The sequence below is a fragment of the Rhyacophila brunnea genome, unplaced genomic scaffold (assembly GCF_057557595.1).
Source record: "Rhyacophila brunnea isolate RB1 unplaced genomic scaffold, BYU_Rbru_1.0 scaffold_12, whole genome shotgun sequence".
NCBI classification, from domain to species: domain Eukaryota; kingdom Metazoa; phylum Arthropoda; class Insecta; order Trichoptera; family Rhyacophilidae; genus Rhyacophila; species Rhyacophila brunnea.
The window spans coordinates 37,422,381-37,438,420 of record NW_028232774.1 but is presented as its reverse complement, the minus strand read 5'-3'; the positions used below and the strand labels follow the sequence as shown (position 1 = coordinate 37,438,420).

Below are 16,040 nucleotides of genomic sequence, written 5' to 3'. Positions count from 1 at the left end.
TGCTATACAGGCCGTAATTAGAATATTTTATACCTTTGTTATGAAAATATCTAAAGATATACCATTAATGTAACGATTAAATAAGTATTCATGGAAACGGTTGCTTTTTACATAATATTATACAATCAACTTTAATTTTAGTATGTACCTAGTTAATTAGGACATAATTATTCAATTTACCACATTTTAATATTCCACCAATGACTTACATCAATTATTGAGAAACAATCAACTGTCATTTTATGGAATTCTATATTTTAAATTTCGATTCTTTATTCTTTCTGAGTGCAGGCATTATTAACCATAACTAATTTATTATCAATATAATACTAATGTAACATAGATAACAGTAATTTATTTTGTAAAAATGACAATTGAATGCAAAATAAATTATTGTTGATTGTTAGTTATAGGTTAGGTTTGTTTGCATTTATTTTTTGGTAAATGTGCTGCAGAGGTGGACATGAGATTTTACAACTTTCTTTTTAGACCAAACCAAACCTAATCTAACCTAATCTAACCTACCACAACCTAATATTACCTCATATAATCATAGTTTGTGATAATTGTTCATCAAAATGTACGAAAATTTCACATTTTCAATTAACGATTATTGAATCGAAAAGCTGATGCGCCGACAGAAAAAGGTACTTATTATAATTGTCTACATGGAATAAACTGTTTTCGAAAAAAAAATATAAAAGCTCATGGCCACCTCTGCGGCACAATTACCTACCTTTTAATCAAATATTTACAACTGTTTAATAATGGATTACAAAAGCAATCAATATAATAGGTAATAGTGCCACAGATACCCGCATGAGCTTGTATAACTTTCTTTTTAGACTAAACCCAACCTAACCTTTTTTTTTTTCGACCATGTCCGATCCTAATAAGATCATATGGGCCTCCACAGAGTAGAGGTTTGTATTAACAGATTTTGTTTTTACTAAAAATGGATGTCAGCCACTTGCTCAACCTATTAAGTCCATATTCTGACTCATACACAACACTTGCTCAACCTATTAAGTCCATATTCTGACTCATACACAAATTGAAAAACAATATTGTGTACTTGCCAGATCCAGGATTTGAACCTGGGACCCACAACGCTATAGGCCGACGCTTAAGCCGTCTAACCTAACCTACCCCAACCTAACATAATCTTAGTGTGTGATAATGATGCATCAAAATGTATGAAAATACCAAATTTTAAATTTACAATTTTATTATTGGATTGAAAAGCATCTGCGCCGACAGAAAAAGGTATTTAATATAATTGTCTACATAGAATAAACTGTTTTCGTAAAAAAAAGATTATAAAAGATCATGCAGCCATCTGCGGCACTATAACCATATAATATTACAGCTAGATGGATGATATTTTATATAAAAACGCCTGTACACGTGCATGGAATTACTGTCCGTAATAGTGCTTATTTTAAACTATCATGACAATAACACGTAAAAGTGCTGACTGTCTCTCCAATCTCATTTTTCAAGAGTAAGCGAGACGCGATGTTGTCATCTTATACTACTATTTGACAGGACGTATTGAAAATCGGTTAACTTCAAAATGAGTAGTTCGTTTTTTTACCGCAGGTTCGCCATTATCGTTCTACTGCGCAGGCGCAGATCTTACTTGCGCATAAAAAATCAACACAATTCAGAAGCTTCCAAACTTGTATGCTTCATGCACGCAATCTTGCCAACTGCAGGATAATACATGTTTCCCCATACATTTTCTTACTGTGCACAGTAAATCTATCCACGTGTAAACGGGGTATAACTTTATTAATATTGACAAAGCCCTGCAAGTTATTGCTTTCTCTGAAGGCCAAACTTTCTCTTTAATAATAATAATAATAAATATATAATGTTATCTTGTTTTTCCACAGTTTTAAAAGTAATTAAAAGACAGTTTACTTTATCATGAGTATATTATTATAAGTTTGTCAATCTATGAAATTATTATAATTGGCTATGGGCTATTTTGAATAGATGACACATAGGTAGTAGTGACTCGGTGCATTATTATTATGTTGCTATATTTAATGGCATTTTCCAAGACGTTCATGTAATCATCAACCTGGATCGATAATTCATTGCTGGATAAAGACCTCTCAAAGATAATTTGATTCCATTAATTACATTACCCTTTTTCATTGGGTTACATGCAAATTGTACGTATTACATTTCACCGTACCACAGTTCACCGTGAGCCTTCTTATCGGAAAGAGATGACCGTATACTATACGGTCATCTTTGATTTTGGCAGAATTCAAGAATGAAAACCTAACCTCACTTAACAAATAATCCAGTATATCGTCTATTTTCAAAAATTGTTTGCTGTGGTTTCCTGTAAATCGACAAGTACCAAGTTTTATTTAGACATGAATTTTATCTCAGTACTATACGACCCAAAGAGGTTGGACGGTCTTGAATATACAACCATTTATTTCCGATACAACATTTCACGGTGAAGCGTGATACGGTGAATTGCATACGTACATATTTCCGGACACGTTTTCATTGACCCTAACCTTGTTGGCCTAGTACATAGAGCAGCCGTTGTTGTATAAATATGAAACGATGTATCTCGGGTTCGAACCCATGGCTGGTCAAAAAATTCATGTTGTTTTGTATTGTATGTGCATTTATTTTATCCAGTGCAACGGCCTATTGGGTTGAACGAATGGCTAACAACTATTTCTCGTAAATAAATCTGTTACTACAGATTATCCCCACTGAATCTGCACTGTGCGTCCAAACACATATTAAAAAATAACATGTGAATTTGTCAGATCCAGGATTCGACCCTGAAACCCATCACGTCATTAAATTACTTATAGCCCTACCATTGTATCATGCCTGCAAATGTCTTAGTGGTGATCTGCAGAGCTATAAATTCCCACACTCTTTCACATATATCTACAGCATGACCCACACTCCTGTCTTTTACACTACATACATCGCCATGACATTTTGGTTATAGAATACATATGTTATTTTAAAATATTTTTCTTAGCGCTTCATCCCAATGCAGAATTCGGCCTAACGGACCTGCTCTTTAAGAGTCCCCTACGTATTTCTATTCCTCGTCAATCCTCTCCAGTTTCCAGGCCTTTCAATCCTATTTCAGTACCCCCCCACACTAATGCACACATTTTGGGGTCTGCCTGTAGGTTTCTTTCACACTCTTTCAATTTAGCTTATCCAACGTAGTCTTTGTAACTTAGATAATCTAATATCAATAACATTCAGACTTACATGTAGAACGATCACTATACAAATACCCGCAACGCATTTGTCCACTTTGAAAACCACCGTTCTAAATAATATAATTTCCAATGTTATTAATGATGGCATATTTAATATTTCTTTCAGCAACCGGATGCCAACATTCCGGATGATCAACAGCCTATCCAATATCCCGGAATGAACGTAAGAACACCTCTTTGCAACTTAAAGGAAGGATCCCCCGTCAACTGACTATTCCGACAATGGCTTTTATCTTCGTCACATAATAATATATTGAATTACACACTTTTCAATGAGTACAATATACGTGAGAATTGTGTTTCAGCAATGATGAAATTACTGATTATTCATAATTTTTTTTACATATGCAATATTGTCAACAATATAGCGTGAGAAATTAATTGCGTGGCGTTAGAATATAATGACTAATGAAAAAACTAGAACTGTGGCATCAGAGTTATGTTATTTTTCTTATTATTTTATTTAGATTTATCAGAAAATTGACTGTCTCGCAATTTCTTTTTAACACATTCACAGACACATGTTAGTGATATGACATAATTGAAATTATTGTATTAAGAATGTTTTCTTACATTTTTTAACTTTTCGATTTAGATATATATAGAAATGAAGTTTTAAGATACGACACTATCTAATGGAAATATGTTCACACTGTGACACAAGTAGATAAGGAACATATTGTTTTAATCCAAAATACGAATTCTTTAAACGTTGTTTCGTATTCCGTTCCACAGTAGAGGACGTCAATGGACGTCCTGTCATATCACATCTTACAGAATACGACGTTTATAGACGTCATGTCTGCGAACGTATTAATTGTAAAGTCATTTTATAATATGTAATTTCAATTATTTATTTACTTAAGCTGGCGCTACAGAACATTCATGTCCATGGTCGACTGCATAGGAATTTCTATATTGAGCTCTTTTACTCCAGTCGACACACTCAGCCTCTCTCTTAATTTGATGTTATCAGCTCATTTAATCCTGGAGCTGCCCAAGGACCGAATGCCTACTGGGATTCTTTTATAAACTTTATGGAGAGCTCAAGATCCATCGCGGATCTCTAGACTTTGCGCCCTCAAGACATTAACTATATTGGGTTTAAATTATTTACAGAGCTCAGCATTCGTATGGGTGCCATCTTTGGGTTTGTTTAATCAAGTATTCTTTGGGATTATGTTTCCAAATACTTGTATAGCCTTCTATTGTCAGTCTCCGGTTTCCCATGAGTTTTTTCAATTAATCAATAATTATTCTTATAATATGTTGTAAGTTGAAGGCGTAAAGCCCACAGAAGGCGCCAGATCGATAACACATAATATGTCAATAATAGTCTAATTTGTGTGTATGGTACCCCTTCAACCAACAAATTATGAAATAAAATTGGTATTACCGAATGACAGTATAATCAAAATTTGCATGGATTCTTTTGAAGTTATTGTCATTTTTTTTCTCTCTATTGCATTGCTTGAATAAAAATCTAATGCTAGACTTAAATTGCGCGTTAATTAAAAACCTTAGTTAGCAATTGCGGATGTCAATATTATTTTCTAATGTTGCCCATGATTTTAAAATCTTCACTAATTTTTAATGAAGTTATTCAATTTCATGTGCCAATTGTTATCCCTCATTTGTTTATAATAATACATTTGCAGATTTTGCAGAGATGTCCAGTTCAAAGAGCGATCTTAGAACGCACAGGAAAGAAAAGCCACATGTCTGTCAGACATGTGGCAAGGGGCATTCCTCCAAGAGGTAATTAACTATGTAATTTCATGGCGCAATGTTACCCCGTTTATACAGTAATCAATTAAAAATAATGTGTACCTAATCTATATTTGTGATTTAAAATGGTTTGCCATTGTACAGTAGTTTGTAGTGTTGCATGCTTGCGGTTTGTTGGTTTAGGGCTGGAATTCACATTTTTTCTCATTTATATTTGAGATTGGTGCTATTATATATCCTAAGAAGTATAGTATAGTATAGTATCCTAAGAAGATCATAAATAAGGGGCTACACTGAGTGGCAGTTGTATTAACAGATTTATGTTTTTACAAGAAATAAATGTTAGCCACTTGCTCAACCTATTAGGTCTCTCAGGTCCAAACACACATTGAAAAAATGTGCATTTTTTTGCCAGACCCGGGATTTGAATTCGGGACCCACGACATTATAGGCCGATACGTTACTGCCAAATTCCTAACTCTCACTCTACTCCTTCCCGACGATCATTTCCTATATTTTTTTTACATTTGACATAGTCTCAATGGTACGATTGGTAGCGCGCCCACTTGTCATTATTAATTTGTTTCTTTAGTTGCATTAGTTTAAACAACTACGTATCCGTGAATATGTTGATAAAATTTTTAATGCAGTGTATTGCACTGTGATCATATTTCCTTGTATCATGTTATGCTAGCTTGGTTTTGACAAAAGACGAGTGGCGGCTCGTCCATATGCACTGCGGAACTGCAGCACCCCCAAGCAAATTGAGAAAAATGTAATATTATAATATACATAAATTTATGTATATTATATGAAAATATCAATATTATTTCGTTGGTGTTTTGTAAAAAGGGCGAATCAACCATTTTGGCGAAATCGAGATTTTAATGAAAATATAATATGTACCCCACTAGCTTTGTTGTATAAAAACGGCGAATTTGTATCTCCACAGGAAAGTACTTAAAAACGATAATCGACTAAAATTAAATTAATTAAAATTACAAATAAAAAGCTAATGTGACATATTAGGCCATTTAAAATATTATATAATAATGCCTATTATAATGACAGTATTCTTTCTAAGCTTTCTTATAAACTTGTTAGATATTTATAATCATCCACAGGTCATAAACAAATAAATGTCAATAGTTAAAAATCCTCCTCCTGTAAAATAGCATTTTGGTTAATTCGCCCTTTTTACAAAACACTGATGATTTAAGCATGTAATAACCTCGCCCGCGCACAGATATATCCAATGTCCAATAGTATTATCATACACCGCGTTGGGTACTTGATTTTGCACAGTACCGTTTCCGATAGAATTTGTTCGAGTTGACGAGGGGGGGAGTGGGGCTCGCCGCTGGAAGCTTCATCAGTACTGCGGGTCAGACAGTCCGATTTCAGTATTTCGCCCATAGACGTATACATAAACTTTCGCCGTTTCTGCATCGCACGTGAGCACGCCCGCCACAGCAAGGAAAGAAATATAGCTATAATGATTTATTAACATTGTTAAAAATTATTTCTACATGCAATTTATGCAAAGTTCTTTATTTTAATTATTAATATAATTAATAATTAACAATTTATATTTAATTTTGATGTTAATAGTAAAATATAATCCAAGTATACATTTTTTTAATCAACCGCAGCACCCCCAAATATCTTATCCACGAGCCACCACTGCAAAAGACTATTACAATGAAAATATTCCTTATTAACAAATATATATCTAAACTTTTGTCAATCTACACTAAACTTAAAAAAAAGTGCATTTTTTTGGTTAAATTAATGTAATGTTCATTAATAACATCCATAGAGTTGAAAATATCATTGGTTTCTAAAACGTTTTTGGTGTAAGACGCATTTTGGCTAAATCTAAAAACAGATATAGGTAAACTGTTTGCCACATATTTAAGAACATTAAATAAGTTATAAATTTGAAGTTGTGAAAATTAGAGTGCAATAGATTAATAAGATAAAATACGAAAGCCAGTCGCCATAGAACAAGACTTTGACAGCAGTTTAGATTTATGACTCAATGAGGGGCAAGCCATTTAACACAAGAAATAGAGAGCTACTTGAATGTCATCAAATACTACCAATATTGAATACGCATTGCGTGTATGTGACACGTGACAATGTGTAAATATTAAAATAACATCATTTAACACATGTTATTTTTCCTATATTTCTTCACACTCTGAAACTAAAAACTGTCTATCTCGCTATAAAACTTAACACTGCCAAGAGAGGTGCTGTTAAAACATAGCACGATTAACTTATTGTAACAATTAACCACCTCAATACATAAATATGATGAACGACCCTCAATAGCCGCCGATAACAGCCTTGTGTATAGAATAGATGGGCAGAAAAGTAAATTTATTAACACACTTTAAGCATACTCAAAATACTGATTTTTTAATTAAAATTTGTTGCCAATTCATTATCTATTACGTTTTACTATGTCTATGTGGCCAATTTTAAAATTCTGAATAAAACATCCACTGTTGGCGCAGCAGCTGAAATTGTTGTCTTTTCAACAGAATAGACAAGAATTATATTTTAATACATTACGATATCTTGAGAATGACCTCTGCAATGAGTCCAAATGTCGACGAAGAACCTAAAAACAAATTACAATGACAGAAAACTGTGAAAGTCTCAACCAATATAATCATGAAATATTATGCACTATCATCACCTTGGTACATTCTTAAGGCTGCCCACCATACATACATATATGTATTTGCAAATAAATTGACATTGCGAAATATCAAATGTCTCGAAAAATTGCAAAATGCAAAATAAAATGATTTAGTTGTTGACACAGGCACACAGACATACCATTGTGTAATCTGATATTATTGTTACTATGGCTGAGGTGACCATATTTTCTTTGTCAGAAATATTCTTCTATGCATAAAAAATATCCAAAATTATGTATGGTTTAATGCATGGAGGTATTTTTTAGATAAATGAATATTTTTTTATCTACTATGACTTGGATTAGGCAGGGTTTAATTTAATTTTAAAAACTAACCAGCACCTTCTGCAAATTGTATTATTAGTTCAGTGAAAACAAATAAGTATGACTGGTAAAGTTTAGTGTGCACTATTTATGTCGAATCCAGCCTACCTCCACCTAGAGCTTCTAAACCTGTTTAAACCAGCTAAACGAGTATTCACGGGTTTCTAAACTAACTGAAAACCAGGTAATTTTACGCGGTTAACCGGCTAAATTCTAAGAAAAAATAGGATTATGTAAAAACCGCTGCGCAGCGCAACATACATAGTTTTATGTCTTCATTAAAATTTAAAGAAAGTATGGTTTTTAAAATAAAGGACACTCAAAAACAGACTGATGGTCAACATAACTAACTTAAGCTAGTTTCAAATCATGAAATCTTAGGATGGAAACATAAACTGTAATATGATATAAAAAATTCCACATAGTTATAGATTAAAATGTATTCTTAGCATTTAGTTATCTTTTAAGGCATATTTTCTTATTATAATATGACTAAAATAATCTAGTGCCATTTGCTGTTGAAAGAGGCGAAAGGAAAAATTGTTGATTGTACCCTATTTTATAGTTTTAAATATGGTTACAATTATATGACATCATGAGTTACTCATCGAATCCGTTTGGAATTCATTCAGTTGCCTGGCAATAACGTCGATGTGATGACGGATCGACGTTGTAAAGTTACACAAATCTACAATCTCCAACATCTTCTCGGTCACGTGTGGTCACACGCTAATCAGTTCATTGGCATGTCGGCTGGAGGATGCTGGGTGCTTATGGGCTCCCACCCGAAACTGTGACAATAATTGAAAATATTTGTGGACAGATTTTGCGCTGTTTCAGAAGTGGTGATAATGCTGTCGCACGATGGTTAGAAGTCACAACTAACTGGAGAGGGTTGTGTCCTTTTCGACTTCATACTGCAGAATTTAATTCCACCTGACCTAGGGATAAGTTTCCACGGCGACTACCTAGAACACACCGATGACATTATTTTATTCGAAACCCTTTTTAGGGCTATTCAGTAGATAATAGACAAACTGCACAACTGTTTGTTTTGTATTGACCTGAAAATAATTACATAGCAAGCGAGCATTGCGTGCACTAGCACCTGTCCCAAAAAACATTGCTCTTTGATTAACGATAGCCTGTGTTAATAGATTTCCAGAAAACTGTACGTATGCAGTTCACTGTATCATAGTTCACCGTGAACTATTGTATCGGAAACAGATTGCCGTATAACATTGAAGTAAATTCAATGTCTAAATAAAACTGTTAAAATATATGTAAAAAAACCATTGTGATATAAGGTAAAGGCAGAAGAAAACAGGTATGTAAGTTAATTATAAATACAGTCATATTATCATATATTATAGAATTCTGAATGATTCAAAAGTACGTGCTATTATCAAATATATGATAACAATCAATATCAAATTATTGAATCTAATAACATTACTGTCTGCAAACACACATCGCATCTAAATGGTTTTATAACATATTGTGTACTACTTACTTCATGGTGAAATGCTCCACGAACAACGTGTATTTTTATTTATGTCAATACTATACGCCCCTCTCTTTCTGATACAACAGCTCACATTAAACTGTGTTGAGGCGAATTACATATCTATAATTTACATGTATACACCCTAGGTATTCAAATCACTTCGGAAAGAGAGCTCATTATTCCAATAGGAATAATGCGGTAGTATTTAACTCAGTGCAAAATGTCATGTGTTCAACGCTTGCATTCATGCAATGTAGCTCTACGGTAGCGATTGATGGCACCTTACGTGGTATTGACTTCCGCAGTATAAAGTCGAAAAGGATGATGAAGAGAAACTTAGCAATAAAATTTTCAACAGTCAATAATATAGATCAGGGGTCAGCAACCGGCGTACCTCATTTGACCCATATTATGTGCATTTTTTGTTCCCTATAAATGGTTTACCATAGTAACATATAGGTTCTGCATGTTGAATTTATTATTTTAATTTGTAATAAATTTTATTTGAACAAAAAATCATAAATAATCTATTCTTCTATCCATAAAATATCTACTACTATGGCTTGGATTAGGCAGGGTTTAATTGAGTTTTAATATCTAACATACACTATCTATATAGTCTTAGTTCAATGTTTGTGTGTTCAAGTGACAAAGTTTAGTGTATTGTTTATGTCGGGTCTTAACAACCTACCTCCACCCTTCGCCACTGGTCTGACCACACGAAGTTCTTGTATATATTGTCATATAATTCTTCGAAGTACTTAATTCAATTGACAAATATCCTGTATCAGAATGTAGATCTTAAGTGTCAAAATGACGTGACACACAAAAATAGGCTTTATAGTTTTAGTCCCCACTGGTCACTTCGCCAACATGAATATCATTGTCACTTTCCCTCTATGGATTATTCGACATAATATTTTATGGACGTAAAATACTAGTAGGTATATGTTTAAAGCACATATATTAATTTATTATTATAGGCTGTTAGTTCAGTGAACGAGACAGAACATAATATGTTCTCATATTATGAGCCCACAAGAAGTGAAGTAGGCCAAGTGACATAATGGTGAAACTTTATTATTGAAGATTTTAGTTTAACGAACTTTTTACATTATTTTTTGTATGGAACTGTATTCATTTTTTTATATTAAATGGAAGTTTATTACATAAACAAATAGAAAAAAAGTATTTATGGATAATATTGATTGTAATAAGATAATAAAAGGGGTGGGTTTACTTCACCTTTACTTATTAATGTCACTTGGCTCACTTTAGCCTATGTTAGTCGTGTTCACCTCTACATACTAATAGTAGTTGGCTCACTTTTAGGTAAGTTAGTCATGTTCACCATTACAGTAACCTTATCTAATATTATTTATTATATTTTGATAAGTGACTATACTTAACCATGATGTGACAATCTAATGTCGTTGTATATGCTGTAATTTCGCTTGTATCTGTGTAGGGGACTCGCCATTCACGCCAATGTCCACACGAGAGAAGAATCACACAAATGCGATGTCTGCACGGAACGCTTCTCATCTCAGAGTCTGCTCAAGATCCACAAGCTTTCTCATACTGGTGAGTTAAAACAATTAATCATTCTTATCCGAGAAGTAAACTGGATTATTAGAAAAGTTCAACTTTTTCATTTTGTTCTTAGTCTGTAAAACGAATCCTTTATGTCAGTGTTTCTTAACCTATGGGTTGCGACCCAAAATTGGATCGATTGGTATATTTAGTGGGTTGCGAAATATTCTCAACAGAACAATATTCTTGACGGCATTTATAGTATATATGCCGGCAAGAATATTGTATTGAATACAATATTCTGGCAACACTGTTTAACGTTAACGTTTCATGTGTAATACAAGGTGACGAAACACTTCGCTACTCTTTTAGCAAAAGCCCCGAGTCTTTGTGTGCTCTTTGGTTGAATTTAAAAAATGAAAATAATTGTAAACGAAGCACTGAAAGTTCTACTGCCCTTTGCAACAACATACATGTGCGAATCAGGATTTTCTGCTTTGAGTGTAATAAAATCCAAATTTCGAAATAAGACTACAGCCAGAAGAAGACCTAGGATGCAGCCTGTCTAATATAACACCAAACTTTGATGAGCTCTCAAAGGTTATCCGAAGCCAGGGTTCACATTAATAGGATCAAATGCTGTTTATCAAAATAATAAAAAAAAAAAAAATTTCAGTTCATGCTATTTTATTTATTTTATCTTGGGTCGCGAACCGAAATTATTACCCTAAATTAGGTTGCAGATCAAAAAGGTTAAGAAACGCCGCTTTATGTAAATGCATTGACCTGAGATATTGGTCTTTTGCGGCAGGAGTCAGGCTGTTCCAATCACAAAAAAGACAGATTTTTATATTGTAGTCCCGAGGTGCGTGCATAGCAAGCATTCATCTATATTTTTAACACAACAACAGTCCATGCATGAGGCCCGACCCGACGGCCATACAAAGTAAATCTGAATTCCTAATAAAATAATTGTATAAACACAATACAGCAGGCGCTCAGTAATCCGGCATTCACCAATCCGGCACGTCCAATAGTCCGGAATTTTGCAACTCAGCTCTCCTGTTCTATAATCCGGCAGGTTTCACATTAAACTGCCGGATTAGAGCGGAGAGCCGTTCGCTCGGCAGTTGCCCGACTTTGATTGTGATAGAATTATTTCCTATAGAAATCCAATAATCCGGCATTTCTGACAATCCGGCATAGGTGAAAAAATATGGGTGCCGGAATCCTGGGTCTGGTAAGTACATATTGTTTTTCAATTTGTGTATGAATCGGAGTATAGAGGTAATAGGTTGAGCAAGTGGTTGTCATCCATTTATCGTAAAAACAAAAATCTCTTAATACAAACCTCCATTCTGTGGAGGCCCATATGATCTTATTAGAATCGGACGTGGTCGGATGATGATATTTTTTATCTTTGATACAAATCTTAATTCCATACTTGTAGATTCTGACGAGAGATGTGTCTGTTTACTTTTTACTTTGTAATGTCTTTAGTCTATTTTACTTAAAAGGTAGGTTAAAATAATCGCCTAGTTCGGCGATGGCAAATACGTGGCATGCTAGTTTTCGAAAACACGTCAAAATTTAATTTTTTAATATTCAAAACGATATATAGCGGAAAATATAAAATCAAAGCGAAATCATGTTGATGTATATGTACTGAAATTATTGATTTGTAATCTAATCCTATTTGGACAGAAAAATTTGCAAACATGTGAAAATGTATAGAATAGGAATGTCATCGGCTCTCCCAAATTGATGAATCGGAATGCCGAAGAAATAAATAATTAGATTATATCATGAATTGTGTAGACCTAAAAAGGCAGATATTAAAAAAAATCAAATCCTATTTACCATCCTTTGCCTAGTCCATATGTCCAGTGGCACTGTCCGTGCTCCAAATACACATTGAAGAACAACATGTGTGACTTCATTAGCAGAATCCACCACGAATCATTTGCCATCTTGCTAATTGATTCAATGATACCAACTTAGGGCAGTGCAAATTATTGATTGGCAGAATGTCAACCGTCTTTCAGCACCCTTTTGACAACTCAGATTAATAAAACTCGGTTTTGTATAATTACAGAGGTCAAGAAGATTACATGTCCAATATGTTCGAAGCAGTTTACCAGTCAAGTGGAGCTCACTTCTCATATCGTGATCCACAAGGCAGAACGACCGCATCAGTGCGACATTTGTGGCAAAAAATTTGACAGGTCTGTAGTATAATAACTTGGCTCTAACTTTTAATATGATGACATCATGTCAATCGTATTTGGAAAATTTGTACGTATGCAGTTGACCATATCACAGTTCACTGGGAGATATTGTACCGGAAATAGATGGCTATAAAGTATTGTGTCTAAAAAAACACAAAATATAACAATTATTTTGCAAATATTTATATAAAATTCTGGCCAGTGCTCGGAAGTATCAAGTTGTACCTATCAAATATCTGATATTAACCCTTTGATTAGTGAGTTAAATATTTAGAATATACATCTCGGGAGTGAGTTAATTTTGAAGATTTTCTTTTATTAAGTATTTTATTTTGGGTTAATTTACAAGTTTTTAGAATATTTTTTTATTATGTACCTACTATTACTATTTTTATTTCACAATACATTATAGCAGTGCTTCCCAACCAGTGCAGCAACAGCACAGTATAGAAAAAGCAAGGTCAGTTGTTCTCAACATTTTATAAAAATATATTTTTATAAAATATATATTTTTATAAAACTATATAACTACTTGGATAGTAAATTATAGTCAAATAAATTCAGTGGCTCTCAACATTTCATAAAAAGTTTTTTTTCTAAATAATTTTACCTCAGACTTTTTTCGAATGATTATTATTACACCTATTATAATTATTTTGATTGTATAATAAATTTAATTTTCTACAATTATTATTATTATACTTACTATTCTTATTTTGGTTGGATAGTAAAATATTGTAAAATAAATTCAGTGGTTCTCAAGATTTTATAAAAAGATTTTTTTTTCTAAATTCACCTCATATATTTTGTTCCAGCGATTGATATTCTACTATAATTATTTCGATTATATAGTAGACTATAGCAAACCAGCGGTTTCCATTTTTTGTACTTTATTTAATTTTTTTTCAAATGTTTATTATTATTCTGTTCTAATTTTGATTGGATATAATGAAATAAATTTAGCGGCTCTCAACATGTTATAACAAGAAATCTTCTTCTTAGTGTATCTCACATTTTTTTTCATTGATTGTTATTTTGCCCTGCTAAATTTCAATTATGAAAAAGTTGTTCCTGTCATTTCAAAAACCTCTAATAAAATTATGAAAAAGTGTAAACAATAAATGCATAACAATGATAAATAGTGTACTTGTGCAAGACAGAAACTGTTGAACAGACTGATATATTTCAACTATCTACCTAGGTAAGTTTATATAATAAGACTCAAGAGAGATTCAAATATTATGCCGATTTTAGGTAAACCTCACCCTCTGCACAACCCTTAGCAAAATATTTGGATATTATTTAGTTTTTTGCTTGAAGTCGGATTGCATGCATTGAAATTGGATCGCGATAATAATTATTCGATATTATTTATTTTGTGATTTTGCCATTTTATATCTATTTTTTACTATTTTTATTACACAATATATTATAGCAGTGCTTCCCAACCAGTGCAGCAACAGCACAGTATAGTAAAAGCAAGGTCAGTTGTTCTCAACATTTTATAAAAATATATTTTTATAAAATATATATTTTTATAAAACTATATAACTACTTGGATAGTAAATTATAGTCAAATAAATTCAGTGGCTCTCAACATTTCATAAAAAGTTTTTTTTCTAAATAATTTTACCTCAGACTTTCCTCGAATGATTATTATTGCACCTTTTATAATTATTTTGATTGCATAATAAATTTAATTTTTTATAATTCTAAATTTGGTTGGATAGTAAAATATTGTAAAATAAATTCAGTGGTTCTCAAGATTTTATAAAAAGATATTTTTTTCTAAATGCACCTCTTATATTTTGTTCCAGCGATTGTTATTCTACTATAATTTATTATTTCGATTATATAGTATATAGCAAACCAGCGGCTCCCATTTTTTTTGTACTTATAAGAAATTTCTTTTTTTTTCAAATGATTAGATATTATTATACTGTTGTTAGTTTGATTGGATAGTAATATAATGAAATAAATTTAGCGGTTCTCAACATTTTATAACAAGAAATCTTTTTCTCAGTTTACCTCACAATTTTTTTCAAGCATTATTATTTTGCCCTGCTAAGTAAAAAGACAGTGTTTGCGGTAATATACTATGACTATATTTCGATTACATAATAAAAATCAATTTCAGTGGTTCTAAACATTTTATAAAAAGATTTTTTTCAAAGTTTATCTTGCACTTATTCCGATGGTAATTATTATATTATATAATAGTTATTTCGAATGCGTTATAAACTATATAGTAAATCAATCAGCGGCTCTCAACAATTTATATAAAAAGATTTTTTTTCTAAATTTATCCCGCACTTTTCCCAATGGTAATTAGGTCTCATAAAAATTATTTTTATTGTGTAATAAACTATAGTAAATCAATTGCAGTACATTTTATAAAAATATTTTTTTATCTAAATTTATCTCACACTTGCTACTCTTGTTTTTCTTACATAGTAAAATATAGTAAAACATATTTTCTGACTCTCATCACCAAAAAGAATATTTTTATATTGCAATATATTGCAAAAGAAAGTAGGTATAGATAAAGTCTTATTATATAAACTTACCTAGGTAGATACTTGAAATATATCAGTCTGTTCAACAGTTTCTGTCTTGCACAAGTACACTATTTATCATTGTTATGCATTTATTGTTTACACTTTTTCATAATTTTATTAGAGGTTTTTGAAATGACAGGAACAACTTTTTCATAATTGAAATTTAGCAGG

At 32.3% G+C, this 16,040-nt stretch overlaps 1 protein-coding gene across 1 annotated transcript in view; it reads left to right on the top strand.

Moving 5' to 3' along the window:
• LOC147078132 (uncharacterized) overlaps positions 1-16,040 on the top strand; it is a 61,188-nt gene that overhangs the window by 636 nt on the left and 44,512 nt on the right. Inside the window, exons 2-5 of the mRNA XM_085961234.1 lie at positions 3,388-3,444; positions 4,940-5,039; positions 11,019-11,134; positions 13,179-13,308. Of these exons, the coding sequence (XP_085817360.1) occupies positions 4,951-5,039; positions 11,019-11,134; positions 13,179-13,308 (335 nt within the window). The 5' untranslated portion in view covers positions 3,388-3,444; positions 4,940-4,950. The remainder of the gene's footprint in view (positions 1-3,387; positions 3,445-4,939; positions 5,040-11,018; positions 11,135-13,178; positions 13,309-16,040) is intronic.